Here is a 19,612-nt window from a genome sequence, read left to right on the forward strand (position 1 = left end):
ATTAACTGCGGGCTTGAATGCGAATGCCCGTTTATCCAGTGCTTCCCTACCACGTTTGCTTGGATTTTTGTTTTTTCGTGGTACGTAACATATTTCGCAAATTTTGGGACCATAAAATGCTGTGGGTAAAAAAAAAACACCGCTGACAGGTTATCTTTCCTCCTGTCAACTTAAATGCACGTGATTGACAAGTAGCAGCATAGGAACATTTAAAGGGGCCCTGCAACACCTTTCTTTGTTATATTGGAATAGTCCCATTATTGACGTATGACTCTTCACGAGCCATATGCCGCAAAAATTTTTCGAATCCGTCAAGTCTAAGTGGTGTTACCAAATTATAGAGATCACATTCCGCAGCTTTCTCTCTCAACTCAACGCAGCGAGCGCGCGGAAAGCTGCGCGCGGCGTGAGGGGAGGGAGGGAGGGCGGAGGTGCGAGGAGGCGACGTCAGCGCCGGCGGCATTTTTTTCATTTTTTTCCCTCTGGCGTCTCGGCGCAACCACGTGGTCTGTGCCGCCACTTCCGGTCGGCTTGCGTCGTTCTCGTCGAGCGGAGTCGATCGCGCTGTGTATCGCGCGTGCTTGAAAACTGCGCGTCGGTTTGGTAATGTTGGGTGTGCACCTCGAACGCCGTAGTGTTTTCATCGCTCTGCCAACCATGGAAGCAAACGTGCGCGCTCGTTTGGAACGAATGACAGCTGAGATCGGTTTCGGCCCATACTCCGATACACCGCCTCGTAAGACGGCACTGGCAGACGACCCCGAAGCGCCGCCATTACCGGACGCCAGCATTGTTATCGGAGACACGCTGCGCCCGTGCCTCGGTCGGTCGTGAGAACGTGCCGACGATGCAGTTCTCAGCTGACGAGGCAACACTCGAACGGCTGCCACTCTCAACGGCAACCGGCGATGGTCAAAAGCACAGAAATATTCACGTTTTCGGCACTGCGCATGGCGAAGAAAACGGAACCACGCAACTACGAGCAGACGAGCTGTCGGTGAGACCGGAAGTGCTAATATTAATGTTTGTTCGGTGTTTTTAACGCGATAACATAATATAAACATACATATTATCTACTTATTGAACTCAAAATTAACAACGAAAGTAATAATGAGGCTGTTATCGTGATTATAACATCAGCCAATGGTGGAACCGCCGACAATCGCGTCATATTTTGCGGACTAATACATCATTTGTCGAGAGAAGAGGGAGCGATTTTCAGCTGACTTTGAGAATTTATTGTAAATTCCAGGCCGTGCGCATCGCTATAATATTTGGCTCGCGTGTTCTCGGGAGCCTCGACTACCGATCGGCAGCGCTTTTTGAGCATGCTCGAAAAGTGTTGCAGGGCCCCTTTAATTCAATCGCAACTTTAGTAACACTGCCGACAAATGGCATAATTTTTGCTGACAAGTGTCAAAAAGTTTGTACGACCCATGAAAACAAGGGTAGTTCTGTGAAATGCACAACCTGGAAAAAAAGTCACAGTTTCGCCGCAATGGCGAAGCAATGAATGCGACAGCAATAAATTGGAATGTAACGCGAAGAACGGAAAGCAGCTCGAAATTGCCAGCGCGTCGCTCGAGCCCAAAGCACGCACGAAAAGAACGCACACAGGACGAGCGCGAACTATCATGCGTCACAGCTCGACACTGGAAGCGCACTGCTCAAACATAAAGCAGGACTCACGAAACGAACGAACAGGTACACACAGGACGAGCGCGAACTAACTGTCCCAGTTGTTACTTATTTCTGTTTGAACAGCGCGCTCCTTTCGCAAACGCGGCCGCTGCAGCGAGCGAAGTGACTTCGTACGCTTTGTGACTTCAGCGCGGACATCGCGGGGAAAGCACAAGACATACAACCCCCCGCTCCCCCCTCCGCCAGCCGCCCCCTTCTTTCCTCGAGATAAGCGCACGAAGGCGACCACACCCTGTAGAGCGAAGAGCAACGGCGTTCGCAGGAACGGGGCGACGATCTTTAAAGCGCGCCACGCTTGCACATCGCGCCATGTATGTGGTAACTAAGAAAGCATGCTGATGTAAGTGGTGTATATAAATAGCTCGCCGTTAGCAGGCTGAAAGACAGTGCTGTTGGTGGCCTAACCGTCTAACGCCACGCGCTGGAAAGCGGGAGGTCGACCGTTCGATTCCACTCGTCGGAAAGTTTCTCTGAATTATTTTTCTTCGTTGCTTTGATATATATATATATATAGACATATACATATACGGTGCATGACGGCGGCGACGGCGACGGCAAAAATCAGCCGAGACTGTCCATTTAATTGCTATCGCAATAAAAGAAATGTCTCGAGCTATTACTCTTCACAAATATATTGCAGCTGCAGATTGTCGCGCATGTGTTTGCTTATACTGCTGAAGCTGTAGTAACAGGGAATCGGCAGAAAAAGAGAAATTGTAATAATATTATCATAATGGTATCAATGACGGCGTTATAGTAACGTCAATTATTTTACGTTCTGATGTCCATGAGACCTGTGAGATTTAGGCTTCGCACTTGCGCTTTTCATTTGCTTTGCATTTTGCACTCAGCCAGATAGATCAGTTTCGAGTAAAAAGGCCCAGGTTAGAATTAACTTCCGCGATCTATAATGGGACACAAAATGGCGTCCAATTCAAAAACTAATGCGTTGGATCGGTCTTTCAACATCCCTCATTGTCTATGAGTATTGCCTCTGTGTGCACAACAGTGGCTGAAAAAGTGTTCAGGCATAATAAGGTAACAAGAGCGTTATCAGTTTTATTGCGCTGCTACGAAACGTTTGTTCTTTCGTCACCAGTGGCGCCTCTGTAAAAATGTTCAAGCAGGAAGAAAATGTGGCCAGCTTGCACTAGTGGTGCAAGGCTGGAGCCATCAGCGGAGCTTGTGATCACCTAGCTTCTTCCAGCTTTTTACGTGGCTCAATGTCAACTCAATCTGCTGGGTCTGCTCAGACTGTTTCGGAGTGAAGACCCCGTCAGCTCGGTTTCAACTGCCATGGTATTAACTTGGTCTTCATTAGTAAGGTCTTAATTAACATATAATAAATAGTATGGCATTAATATTATTAGGCTTAACCCAAAAGTAATAATTAGCATGAAATTATCAAAGGTAGTCTTAATTATAACGTCCTTAATTAGACGTGGCTTTAATTAGCTAGCTCGTAGTTAGCGTCTCTGTTAATTAGCGTGGTCTTAATTAGCTCAATCTTAGGATGGCTCGGCCTAATTAGCGTGGTCTTAATTAGCATGTTCCTAGCAAGACGTGGCTTGGTCCAGCTTGGTCTTAGCATCACTTGGTTTAATTAGCTAGGTCTACCGCCTAGCTAATCAGCCGGGCGCACGTGTTCGGGGAGCGAGCAGAAGATAAACAACACGCTAGAAGGTAGAGGCCGATTATGATTATGATAGTTTTCTGGTGACACCACACGGCATAACGAAAAGCTTAACAGCTCCGTTGTAATAAGGGAAGCAAAGTTGTACTGCAACACAGAGAGAACTGCCTTGCTTGTTGAGGCAGGAGCAGCTGGTTCCGGAGGAGCAAGACATGTCAGTGCGAATATTAGCAACAGTACAGCAGGATGAGGTACGTGTACGACTCGGGAAATTGCCACAGAATGTCAATATATTAACTTAGCAAAGACGGCAAGGGACGCCCACTTTCAAGATGCGCTAGGATATGTGGGCGTTATCTGGTACGTCTTCTACATGTAATAAGACATTCGTTCCTCCGTTTAAAAAAGTTAACTCTACATCAACATGACGACTGTCGTTTGGCCATTCAAATGAAGGACAGACCGGAACTTCGTCAGTTATATCTTACTTAGAAAAGCGCGGCGCTGTCATCGCACAATATAGCGCGATGGCATTATTGGCATTGCACCGCAAGATGGACATATATTTCTGAGACCGTAAGACAGCTCGGGTACATTACGACTTTTAGGGTCGGTTCTAATTACTTACCGGAACGTTATTACGAACTTGATACACCTAGGTCTCGTTTAAATATCGCGGTTATAAGATGCTGAAGGCAGCAACTCTATGCAAATTGATAAAGCAATCATGTAGTGATGTTTCTTCCAACAAAAAGCGATTTTTTCTTTCCTGTAGAGGGTAAATGAAGGCGCTACAGCTACATAGGGTGGCAGTATCTTATGCTGATGCTGACTGTGGGTATTCAAAATGCCCACTTCCCGGGTCTCTTTCTCTCCCCTCTCCTTCGTCTCTATCTCTCTTCGCAGCACTGAATCTAGTTTATTATTAACCGTAGTGCAACGACACCATAGGAGCAGTACAAAATTAGTCAACTTTAACAATATCTGCGTAAAAGAATATGAGTGAGATAGAGGAAGAAATTAATTTCATGAAATGTCGAGATCTTGTTTAGACACATCTTGTATACGGCTCTGCACGCATCCGACTATATATTCGGGATAGCTATTTTATTTCCGTGTTGCCTTTGAAAACGGTTGAATGCCAGTGTGCTTTATAATGTACGAGTTTTTGTTATGACGACGAAATAGCTCTCCAAAGACGGATTGGCATAATAGTAAGTTCTTTCAACTTATGGATAATGGAGTTCGTCTTTTTTTAGCAGAGCATCGACATTTGGAAAATGTAAAAAAAAATGTTCGAAAGTCTCCTTTCACGTGGCGTCAAGAAGTTCTGCAATCGTGCCGTCCTGCGTACAATAGCAAATGTACAATGTCCACGAGCATCTGGAACGAGAAGAGAGAGAGACACTTTGTGCGCTGTCGTTTAGGCGTGGGCAACATGAACGCTGCGCTCGCAAGCACGTTCATCGTCTTATGTGTCAGCGCCGTGAACGCACAAGTGTGCGCGCCTCGAGATAGAATAGCGAAAGCACTGCAAGACGGGCCTGACGCGGGAAAGGTGAGAAGATGCAGGCCCCTTATATCGTTTCTACAGCTTTCAGTCTTTTTATGCAGTATACGAAGAAGATCGACATTGGCGATGGGCCGTTACAAGAGAAGGACAAATAATTTTAGGATAATGACATCAAGAACTGTTTCAGCGTAGGGCTATGAACGCACCGCTGCGTGCAACTTTTAAGAACAAACCTTCGCAGGCGATTCAGCAATCGTTAGTGTTGTTAATATCTATCTATCTATCTATCTATCTATCTATCTATCTATCTATCTATCTATCTATCTATCTATCTATCTATCTATCTATCTATCTATCTATCTATCCATCTATCTATCTATCTATCTATCTATCTATCTATCTATCTATCTATCTATCTATCTATCTATCTATCTATCTATCTACACTTTATTCTTACATAAGTTTTCCTTCTGGCTTTCTTCAAATCTATGCATGCATAGCTACAGAAAAGATAGAAAACAGCGAACAACCGCCTACAGGCACCTACATCGCCTTGAACAGAGAGAGAAAGAGAATGAACGTTTATTTGGTCCAACAGAGGTAATGAACAAAGCGATCATGCAGGAGCTTCACCACGTCCGTCAAGAAAGTGTGATAGTTCTCAATATGAACACTGCTCTCGTGGATGGGAATATCTCCGATTTATGAAAGTGTAAAATATTTCCTCAGCGTAGCCGTACGATTTTTGTGGAAGGGACATGTCCCCGCCAAAGTGACGTTACACTAGTCACGTGACATGTTCCCGCCAAGCCCATGTCGTTTAAGCGAGGAAGGGACACGGGGTTGGGAGGGCAGCTTCTTCCTCGGGAGCCCGAGCACTCCATCGCTCCGCTGTTGCATCCAGCCTTGCACCACTTGTGCGAAGCTGCCCCTTTTTCTTTTTTTTTCTTTCTTTTTTTGTGGAAGACCTAATTGTGAAGGTTCTTCAAGAGTAAAACTGACATGCACCTTCGTAGATTTGTTTTAATTTACGTGGTCAACACATTTAGTTATCGCGAATTCACTTCCATATTACGGACTTCCGCAGAACAGTTGTTTCCTTAATATTCCTTCGCTTTGAGGTTTCTATTGAATGCCCATTTGGTCCACCATCCACTATCTTTTTCGGATATCTTACACCAGTGTCAAACGGTCACGTTTGATCACGATCGGGCCTGACTCAGATCAAGTTTCTTGATGATGACTGTCTTCTTTACGCAAGCTGCAGAAGGGAGCCAATCACTGTTGAGCAATTTCGCCGGGATCGGGCTTAATCGCGATCAGCAGTGTGACACCGGTATTACTTTGTTGAACACTTGCTGCAGGAGCATGGTCGCACCAGTTTAATTCTTTTTCAGCTAGGAATCTTTATTTCGGAGTAACGTGCATTACTTTTCTATATAGCTTCTAGTTATATTATGGCAGTCATCAGCTTCCTTTCCTTGTACTTTTTTCTATATACGCTACATGTGGCGCAAGCGCGCCATGGCTAAGTTTGGTAGCCAGCTCTTACGTAGACTACATTGAAGTTTCCTATATCTGAAACGAAAAAATGCTTAATTTATATATAATAATAATAAGTATTGACGATATCACGCTACAGCAAGAATTCAGTCAAGTCGGTATTTGTAGCAGTGTGTAATATTACAGCCCATAAGTTAAAAATGAGTTGAATGAAGCATGCAGTATAACGGCACATTATGTATGTATGTATGTATGTATGTATGTATGTATGTATGTATGTATGTATGTATGTATGTATGTATGTATGTATGTATGTATGTATGTATGTATGTATGTATGTATGTATGTATGTATGTATGCATGTTTGTATGTATGTATTGTGTATGTATGTATGTATGTATGTATGTATGTATGTATGTATGTGTGTGTGTGTGTATGTGTGTATGTATGTATGTATGTATGTATGTATGTATGTATGTATGTATGTATGTATGTATGTATGTATGTATGTATGTATGTATGTATGTATGTATGTATGTATGTATGTATGTATGTATGTATGTTTCTATGTATGTATTGTGTATGTATGTATGTATGTATGTATGTATGTATGTATGTATGTATGTATGTATGTATGTATGTGTGTATGTATGTATGTATGTATGTATGTATGTATGTATGTATGTATGTATGTATGTATGTATGTATGTACGTATGCATGTGTGTGTGTTGATGCTGTTGTTCAAGCCGAACATTTTCATTCGTGTCACGTATTTGCTCATTGCACACCTTCAACAAGCTTTCCTCTCATGTTGCAGCTTATTCAAGATACAACAAAGGCGACCTTCTTTCTCCTTTACCATTCAGAAGACGACAAATTTCATTCGAAGTATCCTTGCCTACGTGTTGCAAGAGCTCCATTTACAACTATCAACGGCGCGTCTATGTACGTCTATGGCTACATGTATAAAAACAAGCTATGGTATGTATCAAGCTAAGTTACGCAAATGCACGTTAGAGCGCCATACTCCTGTCCGACTGGAAAATGTATACATGCCCTTTTGAAACAAGTGGTATTTATCCTCTTCGGGACTCATCGACCGCACTGTATGCTGCATATGCAGACAAGTTGTCCCTTACCATTTACTTTTATGAACACCGCGCCGTATTTTACGGATAAAGAGGAAATGTGTTCACTGTTTATTTCAGTGAAGAATGATCACAGCATAAACACTCTTCTAAATATTCGTTTAAGAAGTACTGCTCCGTAAATAACCACCTTTTGACAAAGGTATGTCCCCCTATCGAAACGTGGGCAATGCCAGCCTGAGGCAGCTTCTCCCGCTCATTCAATCTATCTCCACTGTGTGTTGCCATTCATCGGCTCCCCCCTTGATTTCAGTTTATATGAAGTAACTCGCGCTTAAAACATTATTTTTCGTACCTTTCACGATGTCGTCAGCTGCTTACCCCAAGCCGTAACGGTAAATTTCTGTGCTAAAGTAACAACATTTCTCGACGGTGCTCAAGATATCAGAAGCCTTGAAAATGTTTTGTTATTTAAAACGACATAACCAGTGAGCATACAACGAAGTGAATGTAAACAGAGGAAAAATCAGTTTCAAGTGAAGCGTTCGAATAACAGACAAAAATCAAAGTTTCAACGCAAGGGCGAAGCAATGAATGCGATAGCAACAAATGGTAGTGTTATATGAAGTGAGGCTGGCAGCTAACTGCTTTGTATCCGATCTCGCGTAACTACAAAACGCTGGTGTAAGAGAATGCGGCCGCTCCAGGGAGAGATGCTCTCCGCATAGTCACTTCGCGTTGAGAGCGCAGCACCTAGAAGGGTATACGAGCCGCCCGCTGTGATGGCTGTCGAGATAGCGCGCGCGCCAGAGATCGCGACCGCGCCCTTAGATTCAAAGCTCAAAGTTTTCTCCCCTCGCTTCTTCGCGTCTTTTTTCATGCTCGTTAAAGATGGGTGGGGCGTTTCCTGTCTCCTTCAACGGCAGGCCTCCCAAGCGGGGTGATGTTATCGCATGCACCCTTCGAGTGACGAAAACGGGACGGCTCGTTTGATCTCTGCTTCGGCCGCGTTCGTCGCCCCCGCTCGCGCGCTTTTAGCCGCGGTGGAACATACGATGCGCGGGGGGATTTTATCGATTTGGACTTCATACGGGAGGGACATGACGGCGGCGGCGACGGCAAAAACCCGTCGAGACTGTCCATATAATTGCTATCGCAATAAAAAAAAAGTGAAATGAAAGTGGACAAACAGACAACGTTCCGCAGCTGAGATACGAACCAGCATCCTGCGGAATACGCGTGCGGCGCATTACCTTTTAAATAATGCGGCGAGAAGCTCCCCTTCATATTCCCGGGTATTTGTGTATGGGACCCCGGGAGTGTTATCCAGAGTCGCTCATGGCCATGATGCTAAATTAAGATGCTTTTAACATCTGTATATGAACCCCACTCCCCAAAAGTTCTCCATTGTGCATGTGTATACCACACGCACACATACAAACGCCCGCACGAACATACATAATGTATAGTTGAAACCTCCCTCCCCCCCCCCGCAAAATATTTCTGGCTACGCTACTGGTCAGGTTGATCTAATTAGTATACCGCACACATGTTAAACTGGCTTGACGGCTCATCAAGCCTCCCCCCCCCCTGCCCCAATTGGGCAGATGGGAAACCTGCACCACTGGTCCGGTGCCATTTTGCTACAGTAATGAACCAGCAAGGCAAACGATACGCGTTCGCCAAACGAAAGTCTCCAATTATATAAAATGCTCGCATAAAGGCAGGATTTCTGCACATGCGCAGGAGCAATATGACACCGGTAACAGCGATATGAATTATTTCGCGCAGTTCTTTGCAACCCATTGCATATGTTAGGCAACCGACAATGAACAACGAGCGTTTATATTACACTTCTACAGGTGGAATTACACGTCACCAGAACTGCACAAAACAGACGGAGCTTATCAGCACGATAACGGATTCAGCGTCGATATTGTCGATAGTGAGTACATTAGTGGATATTTTAATATACAGTTACCATTCAAAACTGAATAGAGCACAATAATTGCTGTACAGTATACAACCCCGCTAATACGTTTTTGACGGAACCGTAAGAAATAAACGTAAGAGCCGGGAAACACGCAAGAGCCGAGAAACAGGAAAAACGAGAGATAATTTACTTTATTTCAATGCTTACGCTTGAAAAAATCGTGCAACTTTGCCTGGTGCGTTAACTCGTGCCCGAGCAGCACGAAATGATTTTCGGCCTTGTGCAGTGTCATATCATTTTAATAAATCTAGTGCCTCCTCAGCGGACAACTGGCAAGCAGTCACTTGTGGCAATACCTTCGCGAGATTGTCTCTGGATGCGTCGGCGTCTCCGAGCGAGAACACTGTTGGCACAGTGTCGGACCACCGTGGCTCGCAGTAGCCGGTCGAACGCCTCGCGAAAGTGAAAGTACCCCAGAAAGCGATCGTCGAAGAAAATGACCCCTGCTCCACCAACTCCTAAATTTCGTGACTGCAGCACGCATTGGCGCACTCAGCCACGATCTAGTCGACTGATAGAGACGCAGAGCTGAGAACGGCATCATCCACAGGAATTTAATCAACGTATGTGACTCTTTTGGCACTAACAGTTGTAGGCGAGAAAAAACTAAGTACACTCAACACGAGCAGCGCGACGAGTCCGACCGCGAACCGCGCGAACACCAACAAGCTCCAACCCCTCCAACAAATAACGATGATAACGATAACGATGCGCTCGTTGCCTTATGTCCTGTACTTTTTTCGTTTGTGCTGTTTGTGTTCACTAAGCGCACCTTTGAAGATGAATAAGACCACGCCAACGCGACGGCAGAAGCAAACGCCAATCTCGAAGGCCTTACGTTCACGAGCAATGATAGACACTATCTTTGCAATACGGTTCTCGAAGGCCATGCTTTTGTTCGCGGCAACCGAAAGTACCTGTCGCTTGCGCCTCTCATGCGGCTAATCTTACGGTCAAACCAGGCCAAGCTGCGGGAAAAGTCAATACGGCCCCTCTCTTCCGTGGTCGCTGGGCCGGCTAGGAGCGCACTTCGCGACGTAACATACGGGAAGGGTCACGCAGTTACGACGTAACAGCTGGGTTTCCAATACATTAGATCCTATGGGAGTGATGCTGTGACCGGCGGAAGACGACGTAACAGCAGGGAAAACGCAACAGAGAGGAACGTAACAGCGGGGTTTTACTGCACCAGACATTACACGAATTGTGCGGTGTCATACGAAATGACGCACGGAGGCCGTGTTTCCATGGGGGCAAAATGCAAATACACTAGTGTACTGGTATCTAAGCCCGTTAAGCAACTCCGGTGGTCTAAATTATTTCGGAGTTCCCCCCTACGGCGTGCCTCATAATGATATCGCGGTCTTTCCACGTAATATTCCCTATTTAATTTTTAATTACATTATGATATTGAAAGTAATGAAGCGTGCTCAGTATGTAAATCAGTGTTCAGTGCGTATTTATTGTTTCCCAGGGGGGAAGACACTTCGTCAAGTCTTTCAGGTGATATACACCGACTACAAGCACTGCATTCTCTTTTGGACTTCGTCTTTGGGTAAACTTCTGTTTTTATTCGCAAGGTCCTAAATAACGATAACCGCAGTATCATTGACAGCGATATAATATTTATTCCATAGCAAAAAATATATAATGCTACTATGCCGGTGCCAGGATATTTAGAAGAGGCTTTCACAGACTCAGTATGCTTGTTTCTTCGTGAAATGTGTGTGCGTGTATGAGCGCGTATTTATCATGAAATGGGCAGTTTACTTTTTGTTAAAGACGTATTAGAATTGACGGATCTAAGGCAGCTTACCTTCCCATCTGCGTGAATTCGCTTAAATGACAAAAAAAATCAAAATACCACGCCTGATTCAAAATCCCACACTTCAGTTCAGTTGCTGCGAAACGGGTGTTCCTCGTACTCCTTCCTGAGCTCTGTGATAGGCAACTTTGTTCTTGTCTTTCTTTTTCGTCAAGTTATTCACATTCTAAAAAACTACCGTCTGTGTCGCTCGCATGATTTTGCCTCAAGGAGCGTAGCTTGTATGGATTGTAAAAGTTATATTCAACTTCTCTGGGGGTTACTGCAAAAGCAACTGCTCACTTGTGCATTATAGTATAGTATAAATGCATAAAAAAACTGATCTGATGACATCACAGACGACCATTAGCTTTAATTGACGCCTAATTAATTCTCCATATTTCAAGAATCAGATACTCTTTACAGGGTGCTGCTTTTTTCAGGTTATCAAGTCTGGGTGGAATCGGTTCATCTGAAGACCAGGAGAAAAGCGCCTTCGACGTGCTCCTTCTTGTACGACTTACTAGCGCCGAGTAAAAGACACGTAGTTTACATGTGGAAAAAATGCGATTTGTAAACATCGAACATATGGCTCCATATTGCGTTTGTGTGACTTTTTCCCGTTGTAAGTAAACACCCAATGCCAGATACGCATGTTTCATTTTTTTTTTTTCATATGTAACTATTAAAAAAAAATCAAGAAATGCGTTCTTATAAGCCAGTTATTCTGGGGATGCAGAAGATATTGAAAAGTGTAAAGGTTAAGAAAGTGGCATCGAGGTGACGTCTGCCGGTCCGCCAGTACTTTGTCACGTGAAAATTTTTTCACATGCCGACGACAGTAACTTAGAGACGATGCCGGCCGAAGTTGCTGCAGTTTTTATCAGTTGCCAATTAATACTCGATATGATAGCAGCGCTAAATTCTGTTGTAGCATGTTGTTTTTTCTGGTTTTTCTGAAGGAGATCATATATATATATATATATATATATATATAGAGAGAGAGAGAGAGAGAGAGATGATTTATAGACACACACACACGCAAACACGTACGACCGCTTAGCGCATGAAGGCTCTCTAAGTATGTTTATCAGTGTCACGCGATCTAACGGAAGCATAACTATGGCGGACTTATGTACTGGTTGCCTGTTGACAGAAACACAACGTTTGAACAAATTGGTGACAGAAGACACGTTGGAGCTGCGAGAAGCGATTCCTATAGCTCACTCTACTTTCACCTCTTTACTAGAACGGTAAATTAAGCTCGTACAAGCAAAGGCTACATGGCGGATCTATTACTAAAATAACGTAACATCACATCGTCTCCGTAAAGGAGTTCGCGTTGATGTATGTTTCATGGCGATACTGTATGTTTCATGATGTATGTTGTATGATGTATGTTTCATGGCGATACTTGGCGATGTATGTTTCATGGCGAGCGGACACGGCGACACCGCCGTGTCAATGTCACCGATTTTCCCGAGCTGGGTGCTTTTGGATCAGCGCTGCTGAAACTTTCACGGCAAATGGATAGTGCCAGCCTGCATCGCCTTCGCTTCTGCCAAACGACGTCCTAGGCGCAATGTTCGATGACACTCTTATGCGGCGGCTGCCACATGTGGAGTATAGCTACAGCGCATCTTCTTCACGCACCGTGACGTCACCGGCCCATCCCGGACCCGCTGGCTTTCATGCTTTAAAAGGGACGTTCGCTTCTGCAAGCATCAGTGGACACGGCAACACCGCCGTGACAATGTCACCGATTTTCCCGTTCCTTGTGCAGGTTGGTGATCGAAAATACTGTTTTCGTAGTGATTACCTGTGCTTAGTTGTGTTGCCGTGTCCACATACTCTTTTTGTTGTTTATCTGAATGTTTTGCCGTTGCCAGCTTGCTAGTGTCACGCTCGGGTGATGTTGAAGAAAATCCCGGGCCCATCACTGAAGAAAAGCTTAACGAAATACTTAAGACACAAAAGGCGGTCTTGGAGAAAGTAACCAAAATAGAAAAAAAAACAAGCATCTTTTGAGGCTCGGGTAGAGGGCAGGCTTTCGAAAATAGAGGGAAGGCTAGAAATTCTGGGCGAAGTCCCACTCAGACTTGCTAACCTTGAGAAGTTTGGCAGTGAAACCGAAACCTCAATAGCAACTGTTAGTCAAAAAGTTGATGAGTTAGTTACTAAATCGTGCACCGACAGGAATGCCCTCCTCAAGCGACTTGATGATCTCGAAAACCGCTCTCGGCGGAATAATCTTATTATCAGAGGGATAAAAGAAGACATGAATGAAACTGAAGATGTTTTACGTGAGAAGGTTAACGTTGACGTTTTTGATAAGCTGGTAAACCTTAAAATTAACTCAGTCGAACGAATTCATCGCTTAGGAACAAAACAGAGGGGTGAAGATAGGCCCGTTATCCTGAGAGCTTCAGATTTCAGAGATAAGACTAGTATCCTACGAAACTGCTTTAAGCTGCGGGGTAAGGAGGTCGGCATTAACGAAGATTTTTCAAAGCGAGTTGTTGAGATCCGCAGAAGTCTGTGGGAGTCTAGTGCTGAGGAGCGAAAAACGGGGGCCAAGGTTAAGGTTGTCTTTGACAAAATGAAAATAAATGATATGGTGTACGGTTGGAACGGGGATACTAATATGAGGTACATATCTAAGACACCTCCCGAAGCACCTGACAGGCGTCGTGATGGCGACTGACGGCGTCAGAGTAGTCTTAACCAGTTAAAGATAATAAATATGAATGTAAGAAGTATTATGAATAAATTGGCGGATCTTGAGGCTGTGGTACTAGAACACGATCCCGACTTTATAGTAATGACCGAAACATGGCTGGAGAAAGATATACTGGATGCCGAGGTTACTCCTCCCGGATTCAAAATCGTGAGAAGAGACCGTGAAACAAGAGGAGGGGCTGTGGCCGTTTTAATTAAAGATAATATATTAGTTAGTGTTCTTCCGCATGCTATTGATGCTGAAGCTCTTTGGATTAAAACCACGCTCAGTAATCGCACGGTATGCATTGGTGCTATGTATAGACCTCCGAACGCCCCAGTGAATGCACTTGATAACTTAAGAAGGATTATGGACTCCCACCTGAAGCATGATGATAATATTACCCTAATAGGAGATTTTAATCTCCCTGGAATTAATTGGTCGACGCTCACTTCAGAGGGAAGCGAAGTCATTAAAGGTGATCAGCTGCTAGAGCTCGCTTTCTGCTACGATCTGACTCAGGTCGTCTCATTTTGTACGCGTGTGGGTCCAACCGCTTCCTCAGTGCTTGATTTGATGTTCTTATCTGGATCACTGCTCCCGTTTCTTGGCATGTGTGAAATTGAGGACGGTCTTTCTGATCATAAAATGGTTTTAATGTCTTTAGATCTGTATGTCGATGCCGTGCACAAGGATGAAAAACTTATGATGCCAAATTTTAGGGCTGCAAATGACTTAGCTATACTAGAACACCTGGAGCAGTCATATTATTCATTTCTGGAAATGTACCGAACATCTCGCTCAACAGAAGAACTGTGGCAGTTTTTTTTTCATTCTACGGTAATGTTCTGCGTCCAACGATTCATTCCCAGGCGTCGTAAAAATGTAAGAAAACGAAACCCTTGGATTACGCGCGATATAATACACGCTAAAAGAAAGCTTAAACGCAAGTGAAAGGCATGCACTGTGAATCCAAGCACTGAAAGAAAGAATAACGTCCAGGTTTTAAGTAAAAACCTCCGGCAGAGTGTGAAGACTTCAAAAAATAAGTTTTATAACTCAACGTTGAAACAGTTTCTCAATAGAATCCTCAGACAAATTTTGGAAGTATGTGAATCCTTCGACCAGACCGAGTAGTATGTCTATTCATAAAGGTAGCCATGATCAGGCAGAGGCGTTTAATTCCTTCTTCTCGTCAGTTTTTACAATCGATGATGGTATTGTACTCAACATCAGCGACTCCTTAGATATGGCTCCTATCCAGGATATAAGCATCACTGAAGAGGGCGTTCTAAACCTCTTGCTTCATATAAATGCTAAAAAAAACCCTGGCCCTGACAATATCCCCAATGAATTTCTTTATAGATATGCCGAATGGTCATCGAAGTTTTTAACATTAATTTTTCAATCATCCGTTACTAGTGGCTCTTTTCCCAATGCTTGGAAACTTGCAAAAATCGTGCCCATACACAAAGGCGGTTCCACATCTCACGCTAACAATTACCAACCTATATCGCTTACAAGCACCTGTTCAAAAATATTAGAGCACATTGTATCGAAGCACTTGCTAACCTATCTCGATGAACATAATCTAATTGTTTCCTGTCAACATGGTTTTAGGAAAGGGTTATCCACCGTTACTCAGCTTATTGAGCTTGTACACGACCTTTCTAACACAATTAATACCCGCGGTCAAACTGACATAATATTAACGCGATAGCGTTAAAGAGCTCGTATCGCAGAAATTGCGCTGTCGGCGTCGGGGCCGTTGGTTGTGAGCGAAAAATCATCATCATGTCCGTGACCGAAAAATCGAAAAAGCTGCAAATAAAATAAATAATAAAAATGTTGGGTCCGAATGAGAATCGAACCCAGGACGTCTGCGTGGCAAGCAGGTGTTCTACCACACAGCCACGCCTCTGCTTGGAGCTGCACTGAAATTAACTTTCATGCTTCCCAAAAATACTCGTCCTGTATACAGGTGTCACAGTACGAGATGTAATATCGCAGTAGTATTGCGTGGTACAAGTGTACATTGCCCATAGGGCGTCACACCATGCCAATATCATAACGACTTCGTGGTTTAAAGACAGCCACCCATTACAAAAGGCGCACACATTAGTGCGCGTATTCCCTTAAGACCACGTAGTGGGTGCATCGCAACTTCGAAGAAGTTTCTCGCGCATAATTGCTCCTGGTTTAAAGCATGCTACCCATTACATAAGGCACACGCCTTAGTGGGCGCATTCTGTTAAACCCTCGTAGTGTTCGAACTGCGCAGTAGGAACAGAATATCGCTATTGCGTTCAGCTCTTAAAGGCGAAGCTTAAGCGTCCCCCAATTTTTCTTAGACTTCGCAAAGGCTTTCGATAAGGTGTCGCACAATAAGCTCTTACTTAAAGGGGCCCTGCAACACCTTTCTTAGTTATATTGGAATAGTCTCATTATTGACGTATGACTCTTCACGAGTCATATGCCGCAAAAATTTTTCGAATCCGTCAAGTCTAAGTGGTGTTACCAAATTATAGAGATCACGTTCCGCAGCTTTCTCCCTCAACTCAACGCCGCGAGCGCGCGGAAAGCTAGGCAGCGAGTCGAGGGAGGCAGCGCAGAGGAGCGAGGCTCCGCCCAAGAGCGCCGGCGGAGTTTTTTTCTTCATTTTTTTCTCTCTGACGTCTGGGCGTCTGGGCGCAACCACGTGGTCTGTGCCGCCACTTCCGGTCGGCTTGCGTCGTTCTCGTCGAGCGGAGCAAGCGGAGCCGATCGCACTGTGTATCGCGCGTGCTTGAAAACTGCGCGTCGGTTTGGTAAAGTTGGGTGTGCACCTCGAACGCCGTAGTGTTTTCATCGCTCTGCCAACCATGGAAGCAAACCTGCGCGCTCGTTTGGAACGAATGACAGCTGAGATCGGTTTCGGCCCATACTCCGATACACCGCCTCGTAAGACGGCACTGGCAGACGACCCCGAAGCGCCGCCATTACCGGACGCCAGCATTGTTATCGGAGACACGCTGCGCCCGTGCCTCGGTCGGTCGTGAGAACGTGCCGACGATGCAGTTCTCAGCTGACGAGGCAACACTCGAACGGCTGCCACTCTCAACGGCAACCGGCGATGGTCAAAAGCACAGAAATATTCACGTTTTCGGCACTGCGCATGGCGAAGAAAACGGAACCACGCAACTACGAGCAGACGAGCTGTCGGTGAGACCGGAAGTGCTAATATTAATGTTTGTTCGGTCTTCTTAAAGCGATAACAGAATATAAACATACATATTATCTACTTATTGAACTCAAAATTAACAACGAAAGTAATAATGAGGGTGTTATCGTGATTATAACATCAGCCAATGGTGGAACTGCCGACAATCGCGTCATATTTTGCGGACTAATACATCATTTGTCGAGAGAAGAGGGAGCGATTTTCAGCTGACTTTGAGAATTTATTGTAAATTCCAGGCCGTGCGCATCGCTATAATATTTGGCTCGCGTGTTCTCGGGAGCCTCGACTACCGATCGGCAGCGCTTTTTGAGCATGCTCGAAAAGTGTTGCAGGGCCCCTTTAAAATCTATTATACCTTTAAAAATTCTGCCCTTACCCGATGGTTCAGTTTCTATCTTGCACGCAGAGAACAATTTGTCCAATTAGGGCATCACCAATCTAGTTTATCTCCTGTGGTACCTGGGGTGCCCCAGGGTAGTGTCTTAGGGCCTTTCTTGTACCTGGTGTTTATAAACGATCTGCCAAAAAATATTACTACCTAAATAAGAATGTTTGCTGACGATTGCATACTATACAAAAATGTAAAATCACCGAGCGACCAGGCCGAACTTAATCTTAACTTAGAGAGAATTAAAAACTGCTGCGATAAGTGGCAAATGCAGCTTAACCCAACAAAAACTGTTTTTATGTCCATTTCTAGAAAAAAGAACATTCTTAGTTATCCGTACAGTATTAACGGTCACGAACCTGCTCAGGCTCATCAATATAGATACCTAGGTCTCATATTTACACCCGACTTGCGTTGGAATCTTCATGTTGAGGAACTTTGTTCCAAAGCTAACAAGGTGTTATGGGGCCTGAGACGCAACCTCCACTGTGCCTCTTCCGAAATTAAAACATTAGCCTATAAATCCTTGCTAAGATCCATAATCGAATATGCTAATGTAGTTTGGGATCCCTATACCCAAACTAACTGTTTGAAACTCGACAAAATACAGCGTCTTAGTTCTAGGTTTATATTTAATAAATACCGCTGTTTCCATTCACCTACCGAATTATGTAAAGTTGCAGAGCTCTCACCTCTACAAAAACGAACCGAATATGAAAGGCCGAAATTCATTTTCTTAATAATTCATAATCACGTTAAAATAAGCTACGACAGGTACTTTGAAATAAAAACGCAAGAAACATCAAGACACAGACACAGTATGTACATACTGCCCCCCAAAGTTCATAATGACTGTTTCAGGTACAGCTTCTTCCCTAGGTCGATTCAGCAGTGAAATTCGTTACCAGATTCCGTTATGAAAATTAAATCACTTACAGACTTTTTAGAAGCAATAAAACCTATAGTGTACTTTGATGCCATTCGCTAAGATTGTGATGACATGTATGAATTACGTGCTTTGTAACTAGGTTATGATATTCATTATATGTTTCATTTATGTTTATTTTATTTATTATGTGTTTCGTTATGTGTTATATTTTGCGCAAAATTATGATATGTGTTTCGGCAGTGATGCTCTCTTTCCTTATTTTTCACTGACGAACTTCTCTGTTTAAATCTACATGCCTAGCAATTATGATAGATTTGTTGTATGTATATGTGTTGCGAAATGATATGTGTTCCAGTAGTGAAGGTTCCGCTGTAGCCAGTGGGGCCCTGGAAGAGGGGCACCACCCACCCTAACCACTCCAAGCCATGACATAAATAAATGTTTCTTCTCTCTCTCCTTTTCTTATGTTTCTCTTATGCACATTTCTGTTTAATATGATTCCATTCCACTCCTGTAATAGCCCGCTAAAAGGGCTGACAGTATCAATAAATGAAATGAATGAATGAAAATACTCGAATTCAGCACCGAACGATCTGACTTTTTTTTTTCAATTTGACCTGGCTTAAAGACTCTGTTATAGAACATTTGAAAGTCATCTTAGGGTTAATCAGTCCGTATATTTCCGAAATGCAAACGCACTGCAGGCAAAGCTGCTCTCTGCAAGCTCTTACAAATCTGTTTCACTGAAAGGAATGCCAATGTGGTTAGCTGGGAAAACTGGTAAAAGTTCATTTTTCTCGTAGTATAAAGAAAACAAAACAGGAAGCACTTTTTTTTATTGTTCTTTGTCATGGTCAATAAAACTGATGATCATTAGCGCCCGTTTTGTCCACTCTTTCATAGCGCTTATACGTCCCCTTTGCGCTGAAAGCAAAACGATGAAATATCAGCACAAGCCAGTCTATTAACTATGCTGTATACTTTGCATTGACAGGATAGTTTATAGGTAATAGTTAAGAACGTGGCAGTGGTCTGCCCTTTCGAGACATGATATGTCTAGGCGCTCAGACTGTTAAATGTACTTACCGGAAAGCGAGACTTAATCTTGAATTACTGTCGGTTTGGTAAAACAGCATCGGTAGCAGCCTGTCTATAACGCC

At 43.9% G+C, this 19,612-nt stretch overlaps 1 protein-coding gene across 1 annotated transcript; it reads left to right on the top strand.

The window, feature by feature from the left end:
* The first annotated feature begins 4,741 nt into the window (after positions 1-4,741).
* Positions 4,742-11,851, top strand: LOC119376659 (uncharacterized). The gene is made up of 5 exons (XM_037646414.2): positions 4,742-4,892; positions 7,169-7,332; positions 9,302-9,384; positions 10,907-10,987; positions 11,680-11,851. The coding sequence occupies exons 1-5, from the start codon at positions 4,773-4,775 to the stop codon at positions 11,811-11,813; spliced, it is 582 nt and encodes a 193-aa protein (XP_037502342.1). The 5' UTR covers positions 4,742-4,772; the 3' UTR covers positions 11,814-11,851.
* The last annotated feature ends 7,761 nt before the right edge of the window (positions 11,852-19,612 follow it).

Source organism: Rhipicephalus sanguineus, unplaced genomic scaffold, assembly GCF_013339695.2.
Source record: "Rhipicephalus sanguineus isolate Rsan-2018 unplaced genomic scaffold, BIME_Rsan_1.4 Seq1800, whole genome shotgun sequence".
NCBI lineage: Eukaryota > Metazoa > Arthropoda > Arachnida > Ixodida > Ixodidae > Rhipicephalus > Rhipicephalus sanguineus.

What these genes read in the sequence shown, in the direction of transcription:
- LOC119376659 (XM_037646414.2), top strand. Translation starts at nt 4,773, where the DNA reads ATGAACGCTGCGCTCGCAAGCACGTTCATCGTCTTATGTGTCAGCGCC. An exon ending in ACGGGCCTGACGCGGGAAAG is followed by an intron (nt 4,893 to 7,168) that starts GTGAGAAGATGC and finishes CTCATGTTGCAG; the next exon opens with CTTATTCAAGATACAACAAA. An exon ending in ATGTATAAAAACAAGCTATG is followed by an intron (nt 7,333 to 9,301) that starts GTATGTATCAAG and finishes ACACTTCTACAG; the next exon opens with GTGGAATTACACGTCACCAG.